The sequence below is a fragment of the Macrotis lagotis genome, chromosome 1 (assembly GCF_037893015.1).
Source record: "Macrotis lagotis isolate mMagLag1 chromosome 1, bilby.v1.9.chrom.fasta, whole genome shotgun sequence".
In the NCBI taxonomy this organism is placed as follows: domain Eukaryota; kingdom Metazoa; phylum Chordata; class Mammalia; order Peramelemorphia; family Peramelidae; genus Macrotis; species Macrotis lagotis.
In genome coordinates, this window is record NC_133658.1 from 269,838,254 (window position 1) to 269,864,026 (window position 25,773).

The 25,773-nt window shown below is 38.6% G+C and overlaps 2 protein-coding genes across 2 annotated transcripts in view; one reads left to right on the forward strand and one right to left on the reverse strand.

Annotated features, from left to right (window-relative positions):
• Positions 1-21,336, reverse strand: part of TAF4 (TATA-box binding protein associated factor 4) — a 166,944-nt gene extending 145,608 nt beyond the window's left edge. Inside the window, exons 1-2 of the mRNA XM_074210397.1 lie at positions 20,165-21,336; positions 18,368-19,528 (exon numbers count right to left, since the gene is read on the reverse strand). Of these exons, the coding sequence (XP_074066498.1) occupies positions 18,368-19,528; positions 20,165-20,489 (1,486 nt within the window). The 5' untranslated portion in view covers positions 20,490-21,336. The remainder of the gene's footprint in view (positions 1-18,367; positions 19,529-20,164) is intronic.
• On the forward strand, positions 20,735-23,269 carry LOC141490823 (uncharacterized). Its single transcript, XM_074191162.1, has 3 exons — positions 20,735-21,191; positions 21,313-22,098; positions 22,640-23,269. Exons 1-3 carry the CDS (start codon positions 20,735-20,737, stop codon positions 22,762-22,764), a joined length of 1,368 nt encoding a protein of 455 aa, XP_074047263.1. The 3' UTR covers positions 22,765-23,269.
• The last annotated feature ends 2,504 nt before the right edge of the window (positions 23,270-25,773 follow it).

Genomic DNA, 25,773 nt, shown 5'->3' on the forward strand with positions numbered 1-25,773 from the left:
GTCACTTACTACCTCTGTAATGTTGGTTAAACACTAAATCATTCTGGGTCTCAGTTTTCATAATTTGTAAAATGAAAGCATTAGACTTAACTAGGTCACCTCTAAGGTTCATTCCAACTCTATAATTCTATGACTTTAAGTCCCATAAAGACATTTGAGTTGAGGATTTTTGTAGTTCATCTTACGAGATTATCTTACCCATAATAGGCACCTAATAAACTTTGTTGAATAATCAGTCCCAGCTTTTAACACATCACAACTAACCTATGGATTCTATTATAACACTAATTTCAATAGAGACTCTAACTTGAGTCTCTCCCTCTATGCTTTCCCTTCAATCTATGTAAAAGAAAACACTTTGCAAATGCTACTGTCCTGTTCCACAACATTCCATAATTTTCTACTATCTAGAGGATGTCACACAGCATTATAGTTAGATCTAGAAGCAATGTTAAAAATTATCTACTCCAACTCCCTCATTTGACAAGTGAAGCAACTAAAACTTAGAAAGGTAAAATAATTTGTTCCAAATAAGTAATAGAGCTGAGACTCAAATCCAAGTTTCTCTTAAATCCAGGATTCTTTCCACTATACTACATTTCCAAACACATTAATTTGGCATTTAAATCTTCATAATCAGACTCTACTACTTCCTTCTATCTTATCACCCTCTATGCCCCTACAAGTCCCTGCACTCCAGTCAAACTGCACTTGTGTAACTCATACTTTTCTCCTACATTGAACTTCCTCCCCAGTAAGCTTATGTAAATTCCACCCTTCTTCAAAGATCTAGCATAAATGCTATCCTTTCTATAAAGTCTACTCAATTCTGGGATCACTCTCCCTCCTGAATTCATGTAGTACTTACTGCCTATAATACTTACTTGGCATTTAACAGGCAAGTTGATATTGTTATTCATTTATTTGTGGGCATGTTCTATTCAGCTAGTGAGTAAACACCCTGGGATAAAAAAATCTGTTTTTTACCCCCCTTTTAATCCCCAGCTTATTTTATGTATTCAATGAGCATTTACTAATACTGATTATAACACTGAGAAAGGAGATGATCATTTCTTTCCCATCTCATCAAAGAGGCTGCCATATCACTAATTCAGTAGTTCCAAGACTGGGGTTTTGAAGCTAGAAATACTATTCAGAATTCCTTAATGGTCAAAGAATTAGTATTATTGAACATATATGAGCATGAATGAATGAAGAGATAGACATAGATAAATGTGGCTAATGAGTAAAAAAAAATCTATGAAGAAAACTGACAATATTTTCTTTCATCATTATCATATAATTATTATTCCTCAGTTGGTAAAACTTTTAGAGCTAGAAGGGTTAACATATCTACAACTCCCTCCTTTAAAGATAAAAGATGAGGCCCAGTAAAGTTTCTGGGTCATAAAAATGGATAATGGACTAAAAATCAGGTACTCAACCAGCCAAGCAAGTGTTATTTCCACTGTACCAATCTGAGTTAATGATAATTGACAAAGATATATTAGCATCTTGTTTTCTTTGACTAAATGTACTTAATTATGCTCCATTATTATAAAACATAACTAAAGGCCACTAAGAAGTTGAAAACAATTTTTTATCTTATCAAATACATAAAGAAAAACTCTGACTAAAGCTAAGGAGAATCATAACAGTGTATGAATTAATGGAAAGGATAACAAACAATAGAGTTTTTATTAACATTATCTATTGCACAAGTTATATGCTCTCCTTCCCTGCCTCAACCCACCCTAATTCCTACCCAACCTTCAGCAACTGCTCAAATCTCATTCAGTTCACAATGATCTCTCCTCTTGAAGTACTATTAACTATTACCTTTATTTATTTGTAGTTATTTTTGTACATGTTTTCTACAATCATTCCCCAACTACTCCACCAAAATGTAAGTTCACTAAGGGCAATCACTACATCTTTAGGACCTGGCATGACTTAACACATGAAAACAATAAAAATTTGTCACTGTTAATGATTTCAATTATGAAAAGAATTTATTTTCTGTTCAAAAACCCTGAAGCTGTCTTCAAAGGGAATCTGAATTAAATGAAAATGTTCTGTAGATTCTCTAGGAAAAGAATCACTTCACTGTTGGCAATAATAGGTCACACTTATGTAGAGGCTTATAGAGGTTTAATATCTACGAAGTGATTTTTGTACATCTATTTTATTTGGGACCCTCACAATAGGCCCTAAGAGATAGGCTCTTTTATTACCCCAATTTAACAAATGAAGAAACTGAGGCTCAGAGAGGTTAAATGAATTGTCTAGGATTGCAGAGATAGATATCTAAGGTAGTATTCAAACCCAGGATTCCATAAATGCAAGTCTTATACTCTTATCCCCTATGCCACTGATGTCAAATGCAAATAGAAATGATCTATGAATCACATGATGTCTTAGAAAACACCACAGCATAATATCATATATATTGTATTGAATTTTTTTTAATTTTGCTAAACATTTCCCAATTACATTTTAATCTGATTCTGACCACAATCAGTTTTGTGGGCTTATGGTCTGTGCTACAAGTTTGACACCTCTGTACTACCCCATAAGAATTTCAGAGTGGAAAGAGACCTCAGAAGTCATATAATTCGGGGTGGCTAGATGGCGCAGTGAATAGTGCACCGGCCTTGGAGTCAGGAGTACCTGGGTTCAAATCTGACCTCAGCCACTTAATAATTACCTAGCCATGTGGCCTTGGGCAAGCCACTTAATCCCATTGCCTTGAAAAACCAAAAAAAAAAAAAAAAGTCATATAATTCAGTGTTTTCCAATACAAAGGAAAGAAGCATTTAAACACAATCTACTAAGAGCCAAGACCTATACTAAGCACTTATCCAAATATTATCTTATTTGATCCTCACAACAGCCCTGCCTGGTGAATACCATTGTTATCCATTATTTTACAAAGGAGAAAACTGAGGCAGAAAGAGGTTCAGTTCCATTTTCTAATATAGTTTTACCTTCAACACTGCAGCTAAAAGAACAAGAACCAGGATATGGGGAAGGAAGAAAAAAGCAGAATATAAGAGAAAGAGTTAGAAGAGGGAAAAAAGAAGTCAGTTTTAGTTGATTGGTTTTTAAGTAATAAGAAATTTGGTAGTAATATCTTGTAGACCAGTAAAAATTTGCTGAGAAACAATAGGGAATAAAAACACTAAATTATACTAATGGCATTAGTGTACAAGAAACCTGTGTTCTAAAGACTTGCCCACTCAACTGGGCAAGTCATTTACCGTCAGGGAACCTATCTCCTCAGCCATAAAAGTGCTAATATTTCTACTACCTATGCCCAGCTGTAAACTCAGAAGGGTTCAAAAACCTGACAATTACTTCACCCATGTGACCTTGGAATCAAGTCACTTCACTCCCAGGACCTCAGTTACTTCATTTAAATGAGAGGCTTTGTGTTCAGATACTTCCAAGGTCCCCTATATATCTCTAGATCTAAGATCCTTTGATCTGTTACTTCAGAGGACTGGTATTAGGGAAGAGCTTTGTAAAATGTAAAATATTATGAAATGTGAGCTGCTATTATTATGTAGTCTAACCACTACCTAAAGAATAAACTTCCCCTTCAACATTTCTAACAGCAGTCATCACTAGTGTTTGAAGACCTCCAGTGTTGAGGGATCCATGCTCTTCCAAAGCAAATCATTCCACTATTAAAAATATCTAATTATTGAAAAGGTTTTCCTCACATTGAGTCAAAATGTTTTCTTTTAACTTCTACCCACTTATCCAAGTTCTGCTCTTGAGCCAAATAAAATAAGTTTAATCTCCATTACATGTGATACTTCAGATAGTCAAAAGCACCAATCAAGCCCTAATTACACAAACATACAATCAAAATCTCCTCTTCTCCAAGATAAAGTCACAGGCTGTTAAATCAGTTCCTAACTTCTTATCCAGAGGAAGACAACAGATTTAGGCAAAAACCTCACGTTGACACCAAATAACAACAATCAGATAACAATCAAAAAGTGGAATGGTATATGTCTCAGGAAGTAGACAGTAGGTTAAAATACTTAAAATACTGGAGTATTTTAAGTAAATTTTAGATAACCACTTCTCAGGCACACTGTAGAAGGGATTTTTTTTCAAAATTCTTAAAATGATCCCTGAGGTTTCTTCAAACACTGAATGTGATTTTCTCTTTTCATCAATAAAGGAATGTCAGAATGTAATCTTTTTAATGGAAATACATTTAAAGAAGGAAGGGAGGGGTGGCTAGGTGGCACAGTGGATAAAGCACCAGCCAGGGAGTCAGGAGTACCTGGGTTCAAATTCGGTCTCACTTAATAATTACCTAGCTGTGTGGCCTTGGGCAAGCCACTTTAACCCCATTTGCCTTGCAAAAAAAAAAAAAAACCTAAAAAAAAGAAGGAAGGGTTAGAAAAATAAAGTATACAAATACAAGGTGAGAGAGGTAAGGCTAAAAAAAATTTGTTTAAAAAAATAAGCAAACAAATTGTCAAAAATGACAAAAGACAGAAATGGAAAGGACTGTGGAAAGACAAGAGCTGTTGATGGAGCTGTAAAATGGTCCAACCATCCTGATAAAAAGCAATTTGGAATTATGCTTTTTTTAAAAAGCTACTATAATTATCCTTTAACCCAAAGATCCCACTGCTAATCATATACTCCCCAAGGAGGTCAAACTGGGGGGGGGGGGGGGAATCCTGTGTATAACAAAATATTTGTTGCAAAACTTTTTATATTACCAAAGAACTGCAAATAAAGTAGATACCCATCAACTGAGGAATGATTAAACAAACTATGAGACATGAATGTACTAAATTACTACACTGTAAGAAATTAAAAATACAGAGAATTCAGAGAATAGGATGACATATGAACTGAAGCAGAGACAAAGCAAAGCCAAGTAAACAATATATAATGCTATTGCAATATAAACAGAAAAAAAACAAAATTTAATATTGTGCAATTATAATAGTCAAGTTTAGCCCCTAAGAAAAGCTAAAAGAAAAAATGCCTTCCTCTCTTCATTCCAAGGAATGGAGAATATGATTATAGAATATTACATATTCTGTCACAGATGGTTGATGTGTTAAGTTGGTTTTGTTGAACTTTCTTCATTTTTTTAAACTGTTACCAAAAAAACCCAAAATTTAATAGAATGGAATACTATTGTGCTCGAAAAAATGATGAGTAGGCAGATTTAAGAAATAATTCAAAGAACTTAAATGAAATGATGTTAACTGAAGAGAGCAGAAGCAGAACACTGTAGGCAGTAACAGCAACATTGTACCATGATTTGACTATCAATGACTTAACTATTCTCAGCAATACTATGATCTAAGACAATTCCAAGGCCTCATGATGAAAATGCTATTTACATTCAGAGAAATAACTGATTGAGTCTGAATGCAAGTGAAAGTATACTATGTTCACTTTATTTTTTGTTTGCTTTTCTTTTGGTCTGTTTTGGCTTTTACAAGATAATATGGAAATATGTTTTACATGATTATATATATATATATATATATATATATATATATATATATATACACACATATATATTTATATATATGCAATCTCAAATTGCTTACCTTAAGCAAGGGAGAGGAGTAAGCAAGGGAGGGAAAAAATCTGGAAGTCAAACTTTTTAAAAAATGAATGTTAGAGAAGGTGGAGCCAAGATGGCAGAGTGAAGGCAGGAGTTCCCAGAAATTCATTCCCCAAAAAACTCTAAAAGCCATCAAATTATTACTCTAGTCAAAATTTGGAGGGGCAGAACTAATAGAAATGTCCAAGACAACTTAGAAGTTCCACAGGAAAGGTCCATTTCATGGGAACCAGGGGTTGGAAAAAGCTGCTGTGAGCGCAGCCACTGCACAGAGAGGCCAGGTTGGGTGCCCTAGATCCCTGAGGGCGCCTGGGTTCACGGAGGGGGGAGGTTTCCAGATCTCCTGGCCCAGGGATCAGCAAAACAGCTTGAAAGGATGGTGAGAGAACTCTGCCACACCAGAGATAGTACAGAGTAAGCACTGGCCTCAGAGCAGCCCTCCAGTGAGAACCTGTAGCAGGAATCAGGAAAGCCAGTCTGCACCTCCAGAGAGCAGCCCAGAGATGGCAAGGAAGTTGAGGGACACTACAGAGGTCTCTCTGTTCTCCCTGGGGAAAGACTCAGCTATTTGCCCACACTCAAATCCATAAGCCAGGAGGAACCATGCTCACAGTTTCAAGGCAGAGGGGAGGGTCTGTGGTCATCCATACACCAAAGCACAGGCAAGAGAGCAGTCAGAGCCTCTCAATGAGACCTTGGAGAAATTAAGGTCCCTGTGGGTTGTCCCAAAAAAAACCTTAAAGCCTTGGAAGTGTGGTAAATCAGTCACAGGCTAAGGAAATGAGCAAACAAAAGAAAAAGAAGAACCTGACCATAGAAAATTTCTGTATCCAAAACCTCCAAGAGAAATAGAAATGGGCTCAGGCTATAGATGAATTCAAAACAGACTTTGAAAAGCAATTAAGGGAGGTAGAGGAGAAATTGGGAGGAGAAATGAAAGCCTTGAAGATAAATCATGAAAACCAAGTCAGCAACTTGGTGAAAGAAATACAAAAAAAAAAAAAAAAAAAAAAAAATACTGAAGAAAATGACAGATTAAAAACCAGTTTAGGCCAAATGGAAAAAGTACAACAAAAGGCAAATGAGGGGAAGAAATGCCTTAAAAAGCAGAATTGGCCAGCTGGAAAAGGAGATAAAAAAGCTCTCTGAACAAAATAACTCCTTCAAATGCAGAATGGAACTAAAGGAAGCCAATGACTTTGCAAGAAATCAAGAAAAAATTAACTATTCCAAAAAAAAATTAGAAAATGTGAAATATCTCATTGGAAAAAGAGCCAACCTCAAAAACAGATCTAGGAGAGAATTTAAAAATTACTGGGCTACCTGAAAGTCACGACCAGGAAAAGAGCCTAGACTTCATTTTTCAAGAAATAATACAGCAAAATTGCCCTGAGATCCTAGAAGCAGAGGGTAAAATACAAATTGAGTGAATTCACTGGTCACCTCCTAAAAGAGATCCCAAAAGGAAAACTTACAGAAATATTATAGCCAAATTCCAAAACTCCCAAGTCAAAGAGAAAATACTAAAAGCTGCCAAAAAACAAACAATTCAACTACCATGGCTCTAAGGTCAGGATTACACAGGATCTGGAAGCATCTACATTAAGGGTTCATAGGGGCTGGAATATGATATTCCAGAAGGCAAAAGATCTTGGGGTTACAATTGAGAATCAACTACTCAGCAAAACTGAACATCCTCTCTCAGGGGAAAAGATGGACTTTCGATGAAACAGGGCACTTTCAAACTTTCCTACTGAAACAAGCAGAGCTGAACAGAAAGTCTCATCTCCAGGTACATCACTCAGGTGAACCATAGAGAGAGTGGACAAGAAGGACTATGACAAACTTAATGATGCTGAACTGTTTGTATTCCTGCACAGGAAAAAGATATTGATGACTCATATGAACTTTCTCATTTATAAAAGCAATTAGAAGAAGCATATAGACAAGAGCAGAAAGGAGCTGAATATAATGGTATAATATAGTAAAAAGATGGAGTCAGTGGGTAATAAAGGAAAAGTACTAGGAGAAAGAGAAAGGAGAGGAAGAAAGGGCTAAGATATTTCACATAAGAGTCAAGAAAAAGCTTTTTCAATGGAATGGAACAAAGGAGGGCAAGGGGGAATGAGTGAACCTTCATTCTCACCAGAAATGGCTCAGAGAAGAAATAACATACACACTTAGTATAGAAATCTAACTTACCCTAGAGAAAAATGAGAAGAAAGGGATGAGATAAGGGAGAATTGGGGGGGGGGGGGGGAGAATAGGTGATGGAAGAGAGGGTACTCGGATACAACACACTTTTGAATAGGGACAGGGTGAAAGGAGAGAGAGAATAGAATAAATGAGAGTGGGAAGGAATAGAGTGGAGGGAAATACAGCTAGTAATAGCAACTGTGGGAAAAATATTGAAGCAACTTCTTTGGTGGACTTATAATAAAGAAGGCAATTCATCCCAGAGACAGAGCCACTGGAATCTGAACACAGACTGAAATAGATTTTTTTTTCTCTCTCACTATTCTAGAGGTTTCTCATCTTTTTTTTTTGGGGGGGGGGTTATGTTTACTCTCACAACAAGATTATTGTAAATATATAAAATAAATAAAGCAAAAAAAAAACACATGCTAGAAAATGCTATACACATTCAGAAAAAGTTCTATGGAGTCTAAATGGAGAACAAACCATGCTTTTTTTAAGTTTTTAAATTTTCTTTTTTTTCTTTCTTGTGATTTCTCTCTTTTGTTCTGATCCTTATTTCACAACAAGACTAAAATGAAAATAAGTTTAATATGATTTTGCATGGATAATCTAAATTATATTACTTGTTGTCTTAGGGGAGGAGAGGAAAGGAAAAATTTTACAAAAACAAATGCTGAAATAAAATCTAGCTGACTGAAAAATAAAAAAGGTGCTAAAATTTTTCTTTACATGTAACTGGGAAAAATAAAATACTATAAAAAATTTTTAAATAGATGCACGATCAGAGAGAAATTCAGAAATAAATGCAATATAGAAACAAAAGATATCAATGAAATGTTAAGAAATGAAAAAGTTTGGCATATTACAATGAAAATAAAATATTAACAATGTGCCAAAGAAGCCAAATAAAAAATTCCAATAAACCATAGGATGTTTTTCCTTATTATGTCCAGGATCAGCATTTAGAACTCATGTGGAATACTGAGTTCAGCTTGGGTTAACAGGGATTTTTTAAATTCTTCATACTTTTATTCTCAGTACCTAAAAAAGTGTCTGACACATTGCAGGTACTTAATAATTGATTAAATGATTTACTAATTAAGCATACCAAGGAAGAATGCTAAAAGTATTCAGAGTACTAAAGGGTTTGAAATCATGTGATCAGTTGAAAGAACTGGAGATGTTTGGCCTAAGGAAAAAAAGACTTAAGGAGTGGGGAGACATGATGGATATCTTCAAGTACCTGAAAGGACTGTCATGTAGGAGAGAAACTGGGCTTGTTTTACTTGATCCCAGGGGGCAAAAACAATGGGAATAAATTTCAGCTCTATATAAGGAAACTCTTCCTAACAATCTGAGCTGCCTCATAAGTCCAGGAGCATCCTCTCTTTCAAAGTCTTCAGGAAGAGCCTGGATGACTAGTTATCAGGAAGGTTTTAGAAGGACTTCTTAAACACAATGGATTAGATGAACTTTGTGATCTCTTCCAACTTTTAAGATCTTATAAATTATGATATCATGGTTACTTTGATCCTCTGGTAACAATCATGAAAAGACATTCCCTTAAAACTATAATTCTTTTTCGGAACCAGTGCATGATTTCATTTGTTGGGTAATTCTTAGAATAGAAACTTGTTCCACTGACACAGATTAACAATTCCTCAATAATGTAAAGCTGCAGAGAGTTACCAGGGATGATTGACTTACCTACACAGCTAGTATTATGATGATGATGATGATGATGGTGACGATGATGATGATGATGATGATAAACATTTATATGGCTCTTTAAGGTTTGCAAAGCACTTTATAATATATCTTCTTTGATCCTCTTAAAACCTGGTAAAGTAATTATTACCACTGTTTTACAGATGAAGAAACTGAGGCTAAGTGGTTAAATGACTTGTCTAAAGTCATACAGCTGAGTATCTAGAAACAGGATTTGAAGTCAGATTTTTCTGATAACAAAGTTCTATCTCCTACATTAAGCTGTCTCTCAGAACTTATATATACATACCACTACATATTCAAATCAGGGTCAAGAGTCCTACTTGTAATGAATTCCAATTTTTATGTAGAATCATATTTAGACATCATAAACAATTTCTCTGAGCTAAATATACCATAAAACACACAAATCAGTAATCATGAAAATAAATCAAAATACTAAACTGAAATGTTCTGTATCCTAGATTCGAAACTGAAGCCCCTGTCATGCACTTACTTATATTTTAATATTAATAATATTCTAACACCTTTAATATATCTAAAACTTAAGTTCTGTGTTTTTCTTCATAAAGGGCAATTTGAGTTGATATACAAATATGTATAATATGCATACTTTGATTTCTTTCCCAGTTTTTTTAAAAGTTCAAGTGTCCAACTTTTACTACTATTAAATTTAACCTATTTAGAAAAAGACAATCATAGAATTAAAAGTTGGATGGCAATTTACAGATCATCTAATTCAACCACCTTATATTTTAATGAGGAAATTAAAGCCCAGGGAACTAAAATGACTTGCACACTTTCAATTTTGAATTGAGTCCTGATTTGAACCCAGAGCCATAGGCTCCAAATTCTGCACATGAAATTATAACTCTATATACCATTTTTGCCCACCCTCAAGGTAAATGTTTAAGGGAAGTGGATGGGGAAGAGATACAGAAATAATTTTCAAACAAATAACAGTATATCCATACTTTGGAAATGTATTTGAAATTATGAAAAAATATAACTAAAAAGCAGTTCTGTGTCAATTTTTTATATGAAGAGCATTTTAGGAGTAAATATATCACATATAATATTTCAAAATATTAGAGCATGGTATCCTGGAAGAGGTCTAGGTTTATATTAGAAGACAACTTCAAAGTTCATATCTCTGATTTGTTGAGCCTCAGTTTCCCTAACTGTTAAATAGTGACAACAGTGCTTGTCCATCCTAAATCACAGAGTTGTTGCAGAATCAAACGAGAGGATATATGTAAAAGCAATTTGTTAGTGGCAAAGAACTACACAAATGCAAGTCATTATTAGATATATTTCAACAACATCAAGGATCTAACTGCAATGGATTCTTACATAACTAAAAAAAAAAGGAAAAATTACTCAACAAAAAGTTAAAATTCTTCCTAAATATAAAAGAAGTAAATACCTAAGTATGAGATATAAAATTTCTAGGATAGAACTATTTCTCACTTCAATTACACAATAATACCTGACCAGCTAAAATTAGGTTAGAATGGTATCTAAGGCACTAAAATAATCACTTACACTGACATAACACTGTATTCTTTTCAAAGTTTTTTCGTAATAGCTCATTTGATCCTCACAAAAACTCTCTAAGTCAGAAAAACAAATAGTGTCATTAGATTTCTTCCATCTGATGTAAACAGGCTGAAAAGGGTTAAATGATTTGCTCAAGACCATCTTGTCAATGGTAGAACTAGGATTCAAACACATTTCCTGGCTTCAGATCTAATTTTTTTTTTAGGACACTATTAGTAGCAGTTTAAAATATTTTCTTTTAGTTCCTTAATAAATAAATAATCTTTCCTGTGCTTTCAACTTATTCTTCTCTTTGGATTTTTTACATAGGGTGTTAGTGTGAACACTGTACCAGGAATCAGAAGATCTAATCCAACTCTGCTATTTACAAACTATATGATCTTAATCAAGCAAGTCACTTTCCCTTTTCTGAACCTCAATTTTTTATCTTTAAAACAATGTTACTGAAAAAGAAAATCTCTTAAGATTTCTTCCGCCTCTAAAATTATATAATCCAGGGTGCTTTTTCTTTTGCACGAGTTAAAAAAAAAAATATATATCAAAAGAAAAGAAGCCTAATATATCAAAACTTCTTTCCCAGTCACTTTAGTTGAATAACCATAGAATGAGAAAGAGAAATCACTGGTACATCAAAATAAGGACAAAAGGAAGGATCCATTTAGGCTAAAACCTCTCTATCACCATTATGAATTTCAAAAGAGGGAACCCTCTACTTTTCTCATCATCTAAGGTTTTCTAAATTGAAAGAATAAAGAGATCTAAGTTCCCAGCAAAAATCAAGCATAAAAAGTAAAATATGCAAACACAAGGACAATTATGAAATTTAATGATATTGGATATTAATCAACCACAAAAGATACTAAAGTCTATGCCAGTTAATGACATCAGTCATGAGAATTTCTTCTTCACTTGATGATAACTTTTATATCTCTTTGCCTTGAGAACCAGAATCAGGGACATATAGAAACCAAAATTTTAAATTCCAAAAATACAAAATATTAGACAATGTTTCTAAACTTCAAATTTCAACTTTCTTATATCTTATCTACCATACAGCAGTGTTAAAGATGAATGATTATTAAGTAAAAGGTTTTAAAATAACTGTTATATGCTTATTTGATAAGCTACCAAAAAAACTGAACTTCCTTATATTACAAACAAAATTATTTTAAAAGCAACATCTGACAGGTAACTCAATTATTACAACATAGAGTCCTAATTACAGGAGTCTCTTTTTTTTTTTAAGAAATTAAAACTTTACTCCATAGAAGGTCTGATTAAATAAATCCCTTCTATATATTTGAAAGGTTGTCCACTTCCAATATTTATCTCATGAAGCAAGTTTCAAACTTGAAAGCCCTAAACTCTACCTCCAAGGAAACCAGACTCTAGCCTCTGAAAAAACATTATCACTAAGATTTCTGGTGGTTTGATCATTTCAATGAAGAAAAGTAATACTTTTAAGAAAGTTACAAAATAATCTATACATGCCCACACACACACACACACACACATACACACACACACAAATACACAAATTTAATCTGGTTCCCTGTTCCAGAGGGTTGAACATTTTTTAAATTAATTAACTACATTTCTGTAAGTTCACATAACTATTTATAAAAGCACTTGTTTTATTCACATTTTATTTCATATGAGAAGTTTAAACTTATATTTTGAAATGGTTTATATAGAACATGCCAAAAACAAAATGAATCTGGCTCTTTTCATTTCTAAGCCACAGGTGTGAACTGGGACTACTGTACTGATCAAAACCATAGCTAGTAGAGGGCTATTCAATAGCTGATGCTTTGGTAGCCTTTATATGGGCAACTTCTACACTCAATTGCTATTCTAGTTTCAGAATGGTGTGGTCAGGCAGACTTAAGCATTATTAAGGAGATGAGCCACAGCTTTGACTACTTGTTTGTGGACAAGAAGTTTAACTAATTTCTTAGCATCCCAATTTCTCTGTAAACAGGAATAACATTTTCTCACTAGGCTTCGTTAAAGATTTGTCCTGAAGACTACCTAAATAAACAATATATTCTTATTTTTATACATCACTTGGCAACTATGAAGTACTTTCAAAAGTTTCTTCTTATAACTCAGATAAATCTCTTATAAACCATGGCAATAGAGGTCTTATGCATTTCAATAATTTCCTTTTAATAACTACTAATATTGTTATAAGGTGCTTTAAGGTTTTTCAAAGCTCTTTACATACACAGTAATATCTGATCCTCACAACAACCCTGTGAGGTAGGTATTATTTTCCTCATTATACAAATAAGGAAACTGAGGCTCCAAGACTTGCCCATTATCTAGTAAGCATCAGAGGCAGGGTTCAGACCCAGGTCTCCTCCTACCCCCCCCCCCAAGTCCATTTCTCTTTCCACTATGTTCTGCTGCCTCTACAGTAACCTCCTCAGGATGAAATAAAGTCATGATTGCTGATTGCTGCCAAAACAGGAAGGGTTCCTTAGTTCCAGAAAATGCCAAATTAAGTATTCATAAAGCCCACACACCCCTTTCCCAATGAATGAGATAATTAACTTTAATAATAATAATAAGTGTAATAAGTAAAGAAGTCAATAACATATTACAGCAAAGAATGAGCTCCCTGCTCATCCTTAAATATAGTTCCTCCCAAAGAGAAGGGCAAGTTGGACCAGGAATACTTGGGGAAGCTACTTGTGTTCTATGCTAAGAAGAGCTGTCCAGTGCTGTCCATGTGCCTTCTCCCCAAAAGAATCTTTTTTCCTTTTCAAATTTCACTGTTACCTAGCATCAAGAGGAAAAATTTGGTTAAAGCCTTAGGCCTAAAATTAGACCCACCAACTCATTATAACTGAAGACAGATTTATATATGCATGTCACATGGTCTCTTTCTAGTCTACAATTCTGTAATCAGGATAGGACTAAACTGGAAGCTTGTGCCCCAATATTTTGGCAACCTACTAAAGAAGCGGAGAGAATGGATCCTCCACTACTCCAAAAAATACATTATATTTTGGATTAGTTTACTATTGAACTGCCCTAAGGACCTTGCACTAAAGATCAATTAATATTTTATGGAATTGAATGGGAAGCATAAATAACAAACAATACTTTTCAAATCTATAATATCTTTCAACCAGGAATCTCAAGGCACTTAACAAAATAGTTACTAACTCCATTGTATAGTTGTAGAAACTGAGGCACCAAAGTAAAGTTTCAGTTTTTTTCAAGTTGAAGCACGGCAAGTATGTTCCAAATCAGGAAACAATCTAATGACCCTTGCTCTCAAAATTAACCGTAAGAATTCTAAGGGTTCCTTTAAAATTTACATGAAGAAACCTTAAAGTTCTTGGCTGCCTGTGTGTTACAAAAATCAAAGGGTATCCACAGAACATAGTCAGATTCCAAAGATCTTTTTTGTGAATGAAGAGAGAGGAAGGCGGGAGAGGCAAGACCACCCACCGTGGACAGAAGTTTAAGGTACCTGAACTTTTTTGAACATAGAAATCTTGGAAACATTCATTTTTAAATATCAAGTGTCACAGAAACGTTGAAAGGCAAAGCCTATCAAATTAATTATTAAGAAATTAGGGAAGTTTCAGCCTTAGACTGAAAATTTATTCATTAGCAAGCCCTTTAAAGCAACAGAGCAACCAACTCAACTCAAGTAGTATACATGACACAAAAGAAAACATCATTTCACTAAGCCAAGTAGATAACACTAAGGAATTTTTAAAAATCTTTTTAAATGGCTATTTTAAAAATGTCTACATTGCTAATTATCACCTCCAACTTTACAAAAATAAAAAACTATAATATGCATTTCCCATTACAAATTTTTTTAAAGATTTTAAGTATCAAAGCACACTTCTCAGTGTTCTTGGGACAATTATATTTCGTGCTACCCTATTTTTAAGAGTTTTTTCCCCCATGTTATTCCCACATAAAAAAAAAGATAGCTTCTCAAGAAAATAAATACAATTGTAGTAATATAAATATTCATATATGAAGTTTAACTTCTGAAGAATCTCATTTACAAAATCCTAACCAACAAGGTTAAGAATTCTGTGCAAGAGTTTGTTGCATAATTACATATTAATCATTTATATTATCTTTTAATGGTTTCTAACTACATAAATAAGATTGAAGAATGAATGTAAATTTTACCATGAAACTCAAATTTTGCACAGATGGATGTTTACTTAACACTTACAAAAGCTTTACAAACCTCTCCTTCTCCCCTAAAATCTGAAAGTATAACAAGTAATCACTAAAACATAAAAAGTGTCAACTTCCTATTTGCCAGGTTATCAATTTCTTCACACTATGGCTACCTATCACCTTAATAATATAGTAAAATAAAATAATGCAAAATAAATCATTACTTCACATTAAAAAGTATAAAGTTCAATTTGACAAAATTCATAATTCATAAGGATTTTTAAGGATTTTTTTGAAATTTAATCACAGGATATAAAATGGTAGCTTCAAAAATATGCAAATTTTATCAAACTAAAATGCACTGTTTAAATTAGGACAACTGTTATTTTAGGAGAAAAAGAATCAGTTTTAACTAACTCTCCTTTGCTTTTACCTTCTTGAACACACTCATAAAAAAAAAAAAAAGATTAACTTCACAAAGTTCATACTGGGCCTGTGGTAGTTTATTACTTTACTGAAAAATGAATAGTGAGTAACACAGTTGTAAAATGATGTGAACAGATATAGGACAATATACCTAAGATAACTATGATAAATAAGAAAATAAAATATGCTAACTTAGAACCAAACTCCCAGTGTCTGTGACTCATATGTCAGATTTAAAGCTACTCTCTAGTGAAAAAATATTAAGAAAATTGCAAAAAACCGTAAGATTAAAAAATTCATACTTTTATCCAAAATCTAAAAAATAGTGTTATCTAGATGTCAAATCTGCACCATAAAGATCTTATTCAAGACTGAAACTGAATCAACCTCTCTCTCAAAACCATTAATAAAAAAAAAAAATAACAAAAGGGCATACCCTCTTCTAATCACTTTTCCCTTCCCAACAGCAAAACATTCATAGGAAAGAGGAAGTTCTCAATAAAAGTGATCCAATTAGTTACAAATTTCCAAGGTGTTGATTTAACTATTTATTAATTTCAATAAAAATGGTCATAAGATAGGGCTAGTTTGCCCCCCAAAGTCTACATTAGATAAAATCATAAAGTAGTCTACAATATAGAGCGCCACGTCTAAATAAAGCCTAGATTAATTTTTCCTTTAAAGGAAATGTGACATACCAGGAGTAAATTGTATCCTGACCAATACAATAACTAGGAGTTTCTTAATTAGTAGACCTCAATTAAAGATTACCATCTCTGTAAGAAACTAGAGATAATCTTATAGACATCTGAAGCACCTTCTGGGTTTTTATTAAAGCACGAAACTACAAATCACAGGAAAGGACCTTATTGATAAGGGTAGTACTTAGGTCTTTTGTGTAGCAATCTTTTTAGGAAAATGGATTTACATAAATGGCTATGGAAAACTTTGCAAATTATATTATGTTCCATGGATTAAGATACTGTTAGGTGAGTAGGAAGAAAAACTTAGGTTAATTACTCTGACATACCCCCAAAATGTGTATGGTAACCAACAGCACAAAATATCCATAACCTTTCTTTGGGGTTTTTGATTATGCCTAAGTTAAGTGCAAAGAAAGAAAAAAAAAAGTTATATGTTTGCTTTTTTATGACTTTGGATCTATCCCCAGGATTTCACCAATAAAAAAGAACCCTGTATAAAGTTTTACAAACTCTAAATGATTAGACAGGGAAACCTTTCAGTTCATTGACAAAGAAATTGTTTTGAAGCAGTCACTCATTATTTTTAGAAAATACTTTGGGGCATGTGAAGTACCAAATTTTCTTGACTGATTTTACTACCACTATGCATACAATTACAACATACTAAGGATTAGTTTTAAGGAGAAATATTTTTAACTTATAAAATAACTGTCTTAGAATAAAAAATACTACTTCTGGGTCCAATCAAAAACAGGAAATATTTCAGGTTAAGGTCTTCTTTTATATGTCTTAGTGTTCTGAAAAAAATATCAGAATGCCATGTACTATTCACAGAATTTTTCTGTCTTTTAAGAACCATAAAATAATATTGCATAATTGAAGATCAGAAAGACACTGGTAAGACTACCACAAATATCAAAGCATCTCTGAAATAAAACATTCTATAAATGTCCTGGATAGTAGCTTCATAATATATGACTTTTACTGTCCCAAGATGCACTGAGATGAACAGCATATGTACACCATTGATTTCGTTATATAGTATACTAGTAAAATTTAATTGGATGTTCTTTGTGTAATAACAGTACTGCACTGAAAAATATTATAAATATTGAGAATATTGGGAAAATACTGAAAGTACAGTTGAAGACTAGAGTGGTAGCCATGAATGATGTGCTACTTGCAGGTTCATTTTTATGTTCACTTAAAAACTATAATACAGTTCTGACATCTGAGTAGTTTTTAAAGTAGACCTTCAAAAGAATAAAAGCTTTCAAAGACTTAGTTAAGCAGTCCTGAAAACTGTGGGTGTGTCATTCTATTTTTCTGTCACCTTTAGAAATCAGGTGCATATAGTCCCCTATTTGAGGAACTCACAACAGTTAATGACAAATACAAATATATGTGGTGAGGTAAGGACACATTATACCTGACTACAGAAGCTATTGATGGACAAGGTTATATATCTAGAATTCTAGTTTAAAAAAAAAAAAACAAATCCAAGATTATTTTAATGTATATTTGCATAGTGAAGTAATTTGTCTCCCATGACATACCTGCTGCTGTAGAGCAAGCAGTTTGCTTTCTATGGCAGTAGGGGCATTCAGGGACAGAGGTTAAGCAGCATGTTTGATTTATTCATACAATCACAAAACTACTTTAAAATTCAAAGATACAATGAAGAAGATTAAATGGAAATATGTATCAGCACAACACCATCATGTTATGGGTAGAAAAATATGAAGAGAGACTTAAAATGAAAATATAAAGATTTAAACAATAGAAAAGTCTAGAAAGCAGGTCTACTTAGCATGTCCCAATCCCCACAATCAGCATAATACATCTCATAAAACTAGTAAAAATGGTAAATGGCCTGATGATTTTAAATGAGAACAAGAACTTCCAATGACTTAAAAGTCAGGTATCTAGATCATTTGCTTTGCAACACAATAAATACTTGCAATTCTTTTCTTACCTGGGGGTAGTTGAAAATTTTGAATATTTGTAGGATTCTGAGGTGGTTGAGGCAGACGGGGTGCTAAAACTGTAGGAGTCAACGTTGCTCGGATACCACCTGTAGTAGCTGTTGGAGTCCTTGGCAGACTTTGTGCCACTGTATTGGCAGTGCCTTTAGCCATCCCAGTAGGGGTCCCAGGAGCTGGAGGAGGAGGCGGTATCCCACTAGGATTGGGGATGCCACCTTGCATAGTTTGCCCAATGATCATGTTACCCCCCGTGGTGGACTGGCCACTGGTCGTCAATGTTTGCTGTTGAGGCACTGCCTGCACTATAGTTTTCGGGGACTCTGATTTGATGACCTGTGTGGTGGCTGTGGATGGTATGCTGGAGCCAGGCTGGCTGTTCACAAGGGATGCCTGAAGGGAAACTCCAGAACCCACAGTCGCTACAGAAGCAGCAGCAGTAGCAGGCAAACTCCCCACACTGATAGTTGAATTGATCACAGTATTGCTCCCATTCTGGGTAGCTGCAGCGACAGAAGCTGCAGCAGGTCCCGCTGTGTGAATTGGTGGCCTCACCAGTGCCACGGTGGGTCCCGCACTTCCAATGCTGCTGGAAGAGATAACGGTGGGTGAGGAAGAGGAGGACACAGCAGTGCTGAGGAAAGAAGAAGTCTGGATGACAGTGTTAGAAGAAGCTGAAGGCAAAACAGCATTGACAGCATTTCCCTTCCCCAGCGGCAACACCACAGATCCTGGTCCGTTGTTGACTAGGGTGACAGCAGGTGCAGCAGCAGCAGCAGCAGCAGCAGCAGCAGCAGCCGGAGTCCCAGCAAAAGCAACAGCACTTCCTGAATGGTGAGAGTTCATCACGACGTTACTCCCATTCAAAGTTTGCACCGTGGTGGTGGTACCGATTTTGCCGTTTCTGGAGGACAAGGCGGTTGCCATGGTACTGCTGATGACCACCGATTTGCCCTGACTGATGGCAGCAGCCCCTGGAGCAGCAGCAGCAGCAGCAGCAGCAGCAGCAGCCTCGGATCCTGCTGTGGTGCTGCTAGTGCTGGTGCTGCTGCTGCTGCTGGTGGAGGTGGATGAGGAGGTTCCATCCAGCAGAGCTGAACCCTGGGACCTGGTCGTGTTGTGATTAATAACACCCCCTTGCACTCCTCCGGCCCCTGCAACAACAACAACAAGGAGGAGGAGAGAATAAAATCAAAAAAAAAAAAAGAGGGGGAGGGGAAGGGGGAGGAGGTCTGGGGGGCATTACTTCAGCCCAGACCTGGTAAGAGATTAACGGGAGGCAGAAATCGGGGAGTGGGGCACATCCAGCGGGCGGGAGGTCAGTCGTGGAGGGGGCTCCGCTCCGGACCCGAGAGCTCCGGCCATCCCCCGTCCCCGACGCCCCCCACACCTGAGGTGTCAGAGCCCCGTGCTCGGGATGTCAGCTCCTCCAGACCCCGGCCCCGGCCGCCCCCCGGGGATGGCCGGGCTGCCCCGGGGAAGGGGGATCCCCCTTGCCTTCCCTTCACCCCGCCAAGGTCCTCTGGCCGGGGGCAGGGAGGGGTCCCGGACCCCCCATCCCTTGCCCCTCTGCCTCCCCGGCTCCCGCGCACCCGCCCACGGAGGGTCCGGGGCTCCCCGGGGCCCGGGCAGCCTCCGCGCGCCGGGTGCCCCCGGGAGGGTGTCAGGGCCCCCCTCCGGGGAGGGGGGTCGGCAGGGCTGAGGGGGATCGGCCCTGGCTGCCCTCTCCCGCTCCCTGCGGGTCCCCTCTCCTCGGCCGGGACCCGCCGCCCCCGCCGCCGCCGCTCTACCTGCTTTTGTGATCTCCGGGGCCAGTCCCATCTTGCTGCTCTCCGTCTGGACATTAGCACCGGCGGCGGCGGCGGCGGCGGCGGCGGCGGCGGCGGCGGCGGCTCCTACTACTCCGGCTCCTCCAGGGCTGCCGCTCACAACATGGTTCCCCAGCCCCCCGGCGCCTCCGGCCCGGATCTCGGGCGTCCTGTGAGGGTGATGGTGGTGATGGGCCGTGCTGGCCGCCAGCTGGGACTCCAGGGAGCCCACCATGTCGCTCACCACTTTCTCGTCCACCTCGCTGTTGAAGAAAACCTCATCCAGCAGATCCGAACCCGCCGCCATCTTTTTTTACTCCGCCGCTTTGGCTAATAGCGACTGGGTGAGGAGGAGGGCTGTGTGGGGAAGGGAGGGGGGGGAGGGGGGAGGGGAGCCGGGGACGGGGAGGGGAGGAGGGCCGCCGAGGAGCGGGGAGGCGGGGAGGTTCCTCCGCGGCCGCCGCGCAGGCGCGCCGCGGCGGCGCGTCACGGCGGCCCCGGGATTCCAGCCCGTCCTGATTGGCTGCCCGGCGCGCTTAAAAGCGACGGCAAATGGCTGCGAGCGTTATTGGAGAGTGGAGAGGGGAAGCGGCCGGGAGACCGAAGGGCGGGGGGGAGGGGAAAGAGTGTGGAGGGTGGGTGGGGAGGGAGGCGGCGACGACCTCGGCTATGGTGGAGGCTGGGGGAGGGGCGGGCGCGGAGCTCCTGCCGGCGGCGGCGGCGGCGGCCGCGGCGCTCGCTCGTGGCCCGGGAGGCGGCGGAGGGGGTTCCCGGGACTTGGCCGCGGAGGGGGTCGGAGCGGGAGCGCCGCAGCCGGGCCGGCGCGGGGGTGGGAGGAGAGATGGGGCGGGGTGGAGGAGTCGATGCGGGGCGGCGGCGGCAGGCGGCGGTTCGCTCTTTGTCTTTGCTCCAAAATGGCTGCGGGTTGAGTGCGGCCGGAGCGAGCGAGGGCCGAAGGGCGCCACCGCCCCGCACCTGTGCCGCCGTCGCCGCCGCTCGCCAGCTGCGTGTCACCGAGCCCCCCCCGCCCCCCGCCCAGCCCGAGCTCAAGGAGGAGGGCGGGAAGGAAGGCGGGGGAGCGGAGCCGGAGCCGGAGGCGGGGGGGATGGGGAGGGCGAGCGGCGGTTGAGGCCGCGCTCCCCGGGGCCAACCGCCATTCCGCCCCGCGCGCCCGGCGCCGCCGCCCCCGGGGGCCCCGCTCCGGCCGCCGTCGGGACGGGCCGCGCGGCGGGAAGAAGCGTCCGGGGGAGGAGAGGAGGAGACCGGGCGGGGGCGGCTGTGGGCTGCGCCTCGGCCTCGTCACTCGTGTCGGCAGGGAGGGGAGCGCCGCGGCCGCCGGCGTGGAGGCGAGGAGGGGGTGTCTCTCGCTCTCTCCCTCCACTCACGGGTGTCCTCGCCCCCCTCGGCGCTGCCGACGACTCCCCACCCCCTTCTCGTCACTGACCCCCACGGAGTCCGTAAACCACCCCGCCCGCCCCCCAAACACACTCACACACACACACACCCCTTTCCCTTCCTCGGAAGGGGAAACACCCTGAAGAGGTGGGGAGATTTGGGGGGAGGCGGGGGGAGCCCTGCTCGGGAGAGTCATCCCGGCTGCACCGCCTCCTGGCTGGCTTGTGTGGGGCTCCCCCGCGCCCGCCCGAGGAGGAGCCTGAGGCGGGAGCCGGGGGAGACGGTGGCGGCCCTGGGACCGGGCTCGGGGCGGGCGGCAGCGGGGCGCCCTCCCCCCGCCCTGCCCCGGGGGAGGGGGGAGCGGCCCGGCGGGGATCCCACTCCTGTGACTGGCACCGGCCACACGTCCTCGGAGCGGGCAGGCTGCGGCAGGAAGCTGGAGGCGGCTCTGACTGTTCCCACGGCTGCGAGGAAAGGCGTGCACCTGGCGGCGGAGCAGGCCACACTTGAACTGGCTTCGGGTAACTTGATGGGAAGTGACCTCTGAAAGGATCAGAACGCTTGACTACCCGGTCCCCAGGGGGTTACTGTAGCTTGGTTTCAAGTCATTTTTTTTTTTTTACTTATCGGCATGCGTGACAAACTGAAACAGGGTTTATCAGCATTGTCCCACGCATGTGCTTCCCGTGCAGACCCATGAAGAAGGGATAATTCAAAGTGATTTCCTCCCTTAAAAAACGCAGCTAATTATTGAGTAGTGTAAACAGGCCACCACCTACATTATGTCACATTATGGTATGTCTACATACCAACTCACCCCTTAAAGTTTTTAATAGAGACGCTTCCTGGATAAAGAACACCTTTTTAACCTTGGCTTGTCATCTGCCTCCACCACGGACCTGTGAACAAGCTTCTAATCTAAATAGATCGAGTTGTACTTTATTCCCTTACCTCTTGGGGGAGATTGGAATAGCAACCGGAAATGCAGGGGAAAACTAGCGATGGAAAAGTCATCCATAAAGTGAATAATCTTAATCACCTTGATTTTTTTCTCCAAAAAAGATCGAGATGATAACAAAATCCAAAAGCATCGGAGCTTCTGTTGTATGTTAGAAGAACGACAAAGTAGCTCCGAGGGAAACAATGGTAATTACATGGTAACTTCTAGTTTTATTGGATTACAATAGGAGGAATGTGTCCTGCTTCTAGGGCTAAAGAGGGTCTATGGGGAGGCAAGCTGTGGGTGGTAGTTTCTTTTTGTCTAAATATGGAAGGTCAAATAGTTGTTACTGGCTTCCTGTTGAAGAATCTTAGTTTTAAATGAATGGTTGTAGCTTTAAAAAGTTTGTTGTGCATTTTGTTCAATATTACTGTAATAATAGTTTCTCAGAACTAGAATTGTAAATGTTTTGTTGGGGGTGGAGGCAAGTTGGTAAAAAAATGTTTTTTTCTTTAAAATGTGACATAGCTCCCCCCCAAAAAAAAATACTGTATTCTAGAGTGTTTTCTTTTACTAAAACTGCTGTTTGAAATAAAACAGTTGTCAATGATCAGTTACTATCTTGAATTTTATTTTTCTACCTTGCATGAAAACACTTAAGTATAATGAAATATGATTCTGTTCTCCATATAGACATTTTACTCTATCACATGCAGTCACAAAAACACCCATTTAAATTTTCAGATTTCTCCAAGTGTTCATAGAGATTGACATTGTTCTGATTTGTCTTGCATATCAAGTATGGAATTATACATGAATTTCTTTTTATTTTTATTTCTTTTTCAATTACTCATAAAGGTAGTTTTCAGTATTTGTTTTTTGTAAGATGTTGAATTCCACGTTTTTCTCTCCCTATGACCATAATTTGATGTAGGTTGTACATGTAAAATCATGTTTTAAGTTTTAACATATTAGTCATTTTTAAAAGAAGAGTTAGAAAAAAAGAAAAAGTGTGCAACAAATTTTAAAAACTGAAAACAGTATGCTTTGATCTGCATTCAGATTCCATAATTCTTTCTCTGCAATAGCATTTTCCATCACAAGTCTTAGAACTGTCTTTGATCAATGTATTGCTGAGAAGAATTAAGCCTCTCATAGATGATCATCTCATAATGTTGCTGTTAAGGTGTACAATGATATAGTGGTTTGGCTGACTTCATTCAGCATCATTACATATAAATCCAAGTCTTTCTGAAATCTGCCAACTCATGATTTCTTAACAGCACAATAGTACTCCATCATATTCATGTACTACAGTTTGTTGAGCCATTATCCAATTGATGGACGTCCCCTCAATTTCCAAATCTTTGCCACTACGAAAAAGAGCATTAATGCAAGTGTTTGTAAAGTAAAATGGATTTCCCTAAATCTCTGAAGTCTTATGCTAATCTTAATACCTTTCTATTTCTGGGGTTAGACTGGGAAACCCTTCTTTTGTTGAATTATTTATAAAGTCCAACTAAAATATCAGCACCTCAATGAAAGTTTGGAACCACCCTTGTAGCCTATACTTTGCATTTCCCTAATTGTATAATGTGTATTATGGAAATTTTTGTTTGGTTTTTATACTCCTGCGCTCCACAGGGACAGAAATAACCTATGTAAGTGTTGTTGGGTTTTTTAAAAGTATATGGTCAATTCTTGAGTCACTAATCTAGAGGTTTGGGAGGTTGTTTTGTTTTGGGATTTTGCTGGGTTTTTTTAAATGTATAGATTTTCATGGGGTGGCTAGGTGGCGTAGTGGATAAAGCACTGGCCTTGGAGTCAGGAAAAAAAAAATGTATAGAATTTCTCCTGAGCACTGGAGTGCTAAATTTAAAGCATTTTTAAATTATTTTAAACTTTCAGTACCAGTAATGTTCAGTACTATGATCCTGTAAAAATACAGCTCCACTATGCATACTAATAATATATTCTAATAGTTTTATCTGCCTGATAAAATGGGGACTAGCATACATCCTTACCTTTCCCTTTTTTTATCAGTTAATAAAATTGATCCAATGAACCTTATATAGCATTTAGTCCTAATTGATAGTGTTGTTCAGATTTAACTATGTTCCAAATATGACATCACCAGCTATGATAAATGTAGATATTACACATTTGAACATAACAGGCAAGAAAATCATTCACACTAGACTCACAAGTTTGTACTCACTAGGCAAATGATCTAAATTAACTTCAATATATTCTAAGCATTAACTGGCTAGGCCCCATGAAGAAGATGGAAAGCTGGGAAAGTTGTTTTTACAATAACTAAAGACAGGGCAACTGGGTGGCACAATGGATAGAGCACTGGCCCTGTTGTCAGGAGGATGAGTTCAAATCCACCCTCAGACACTTAATACCTAGCTGTGTGGCCTGGGATATGTCACAACTCCCACTACTTTGCAAAAAAAAAAAAAAAAAATGGGGACATAGAATTATTGTAAATAGGCATTATTAATGGAACTCGGTACCTTTTTTTTTCAGGAAATACTAGTGTTCTAGACCAAGTTCCTACTGTTCAAAAATTATCTCAATATACTTTCCTTTGGTAATGTGATCTGCTCAAATCTAAATCAGACTCGGTGAGATGAACAAGTAAAAAGAAGACAAATATAAATTGTATATATGTGTACATTTCACAAAATTATCTAAATATGTGATGCAGAAAATTATTTTGTTAAAAATAAATTGGTTTGGGGGCGTCTAGGTGGCACAGTGGATAGATCACCAGCCCTGAAGTCAGGAGTACCTGAATTCAAATCCGGCCTCAGACACTTAATAATTACCTAGCTGTGTGGCCTTGGGCAAGCCACTTAACCGTTCCATTTGCCTTGCAAAAAACCTAAAAATAAAATAAAAATAAACCTAAAAAAAAATTGGTTTTCCAAAGAAAAGGGAAAAGTATCTTTTCTGAGTCTTAAATTATATTTCTAAATTTAATGAAAAAAATCAGCTAAAACAAGGGAAAATAAAAGAACCTTTATCAATATCCATAAACAACTATAAATATTTGACATCACTAAGCAACTATTGTTTGTCCTTCATTTTTGAAGAGGGCGCATGACATCACAAGTGATGGCATGCATAAATTAGCTTTAAAGTTTTCAGTCTCTCTCCTGAGTCATAAAAGTCCAGTGACAAGACAAAAGTCAGCATGACTCGTGATAACCCCAGGATACACCATCGCCATTGGAAAAAATTTTCATCT

Bases quoted from the DNA above. Each gene is read 5' to 3' on its own strand.
- LOC141490823 (XM_074191162.1), top strand. From the start codon at position 20,735: ATGGCTGCGAGCGTTATTGGAGAGTGGAGAGGGGAAGCGGCCGGGAGA. The intron at 21,192-21,312 runs GTCACCGAGCCC...GCGGCGGTTGAG, and splicing joins CCGCCGCTCGCCAGCTGCGT to GCCGCGCTCCCCGGGGCCAA. The intron at 22,099-22,639 runs GTAACTTGATGG...TCTCCAAAAAAG, and splicing joins CACACTTGAACTGGCTTCGG to ATCGAGATGATAACAAAATC.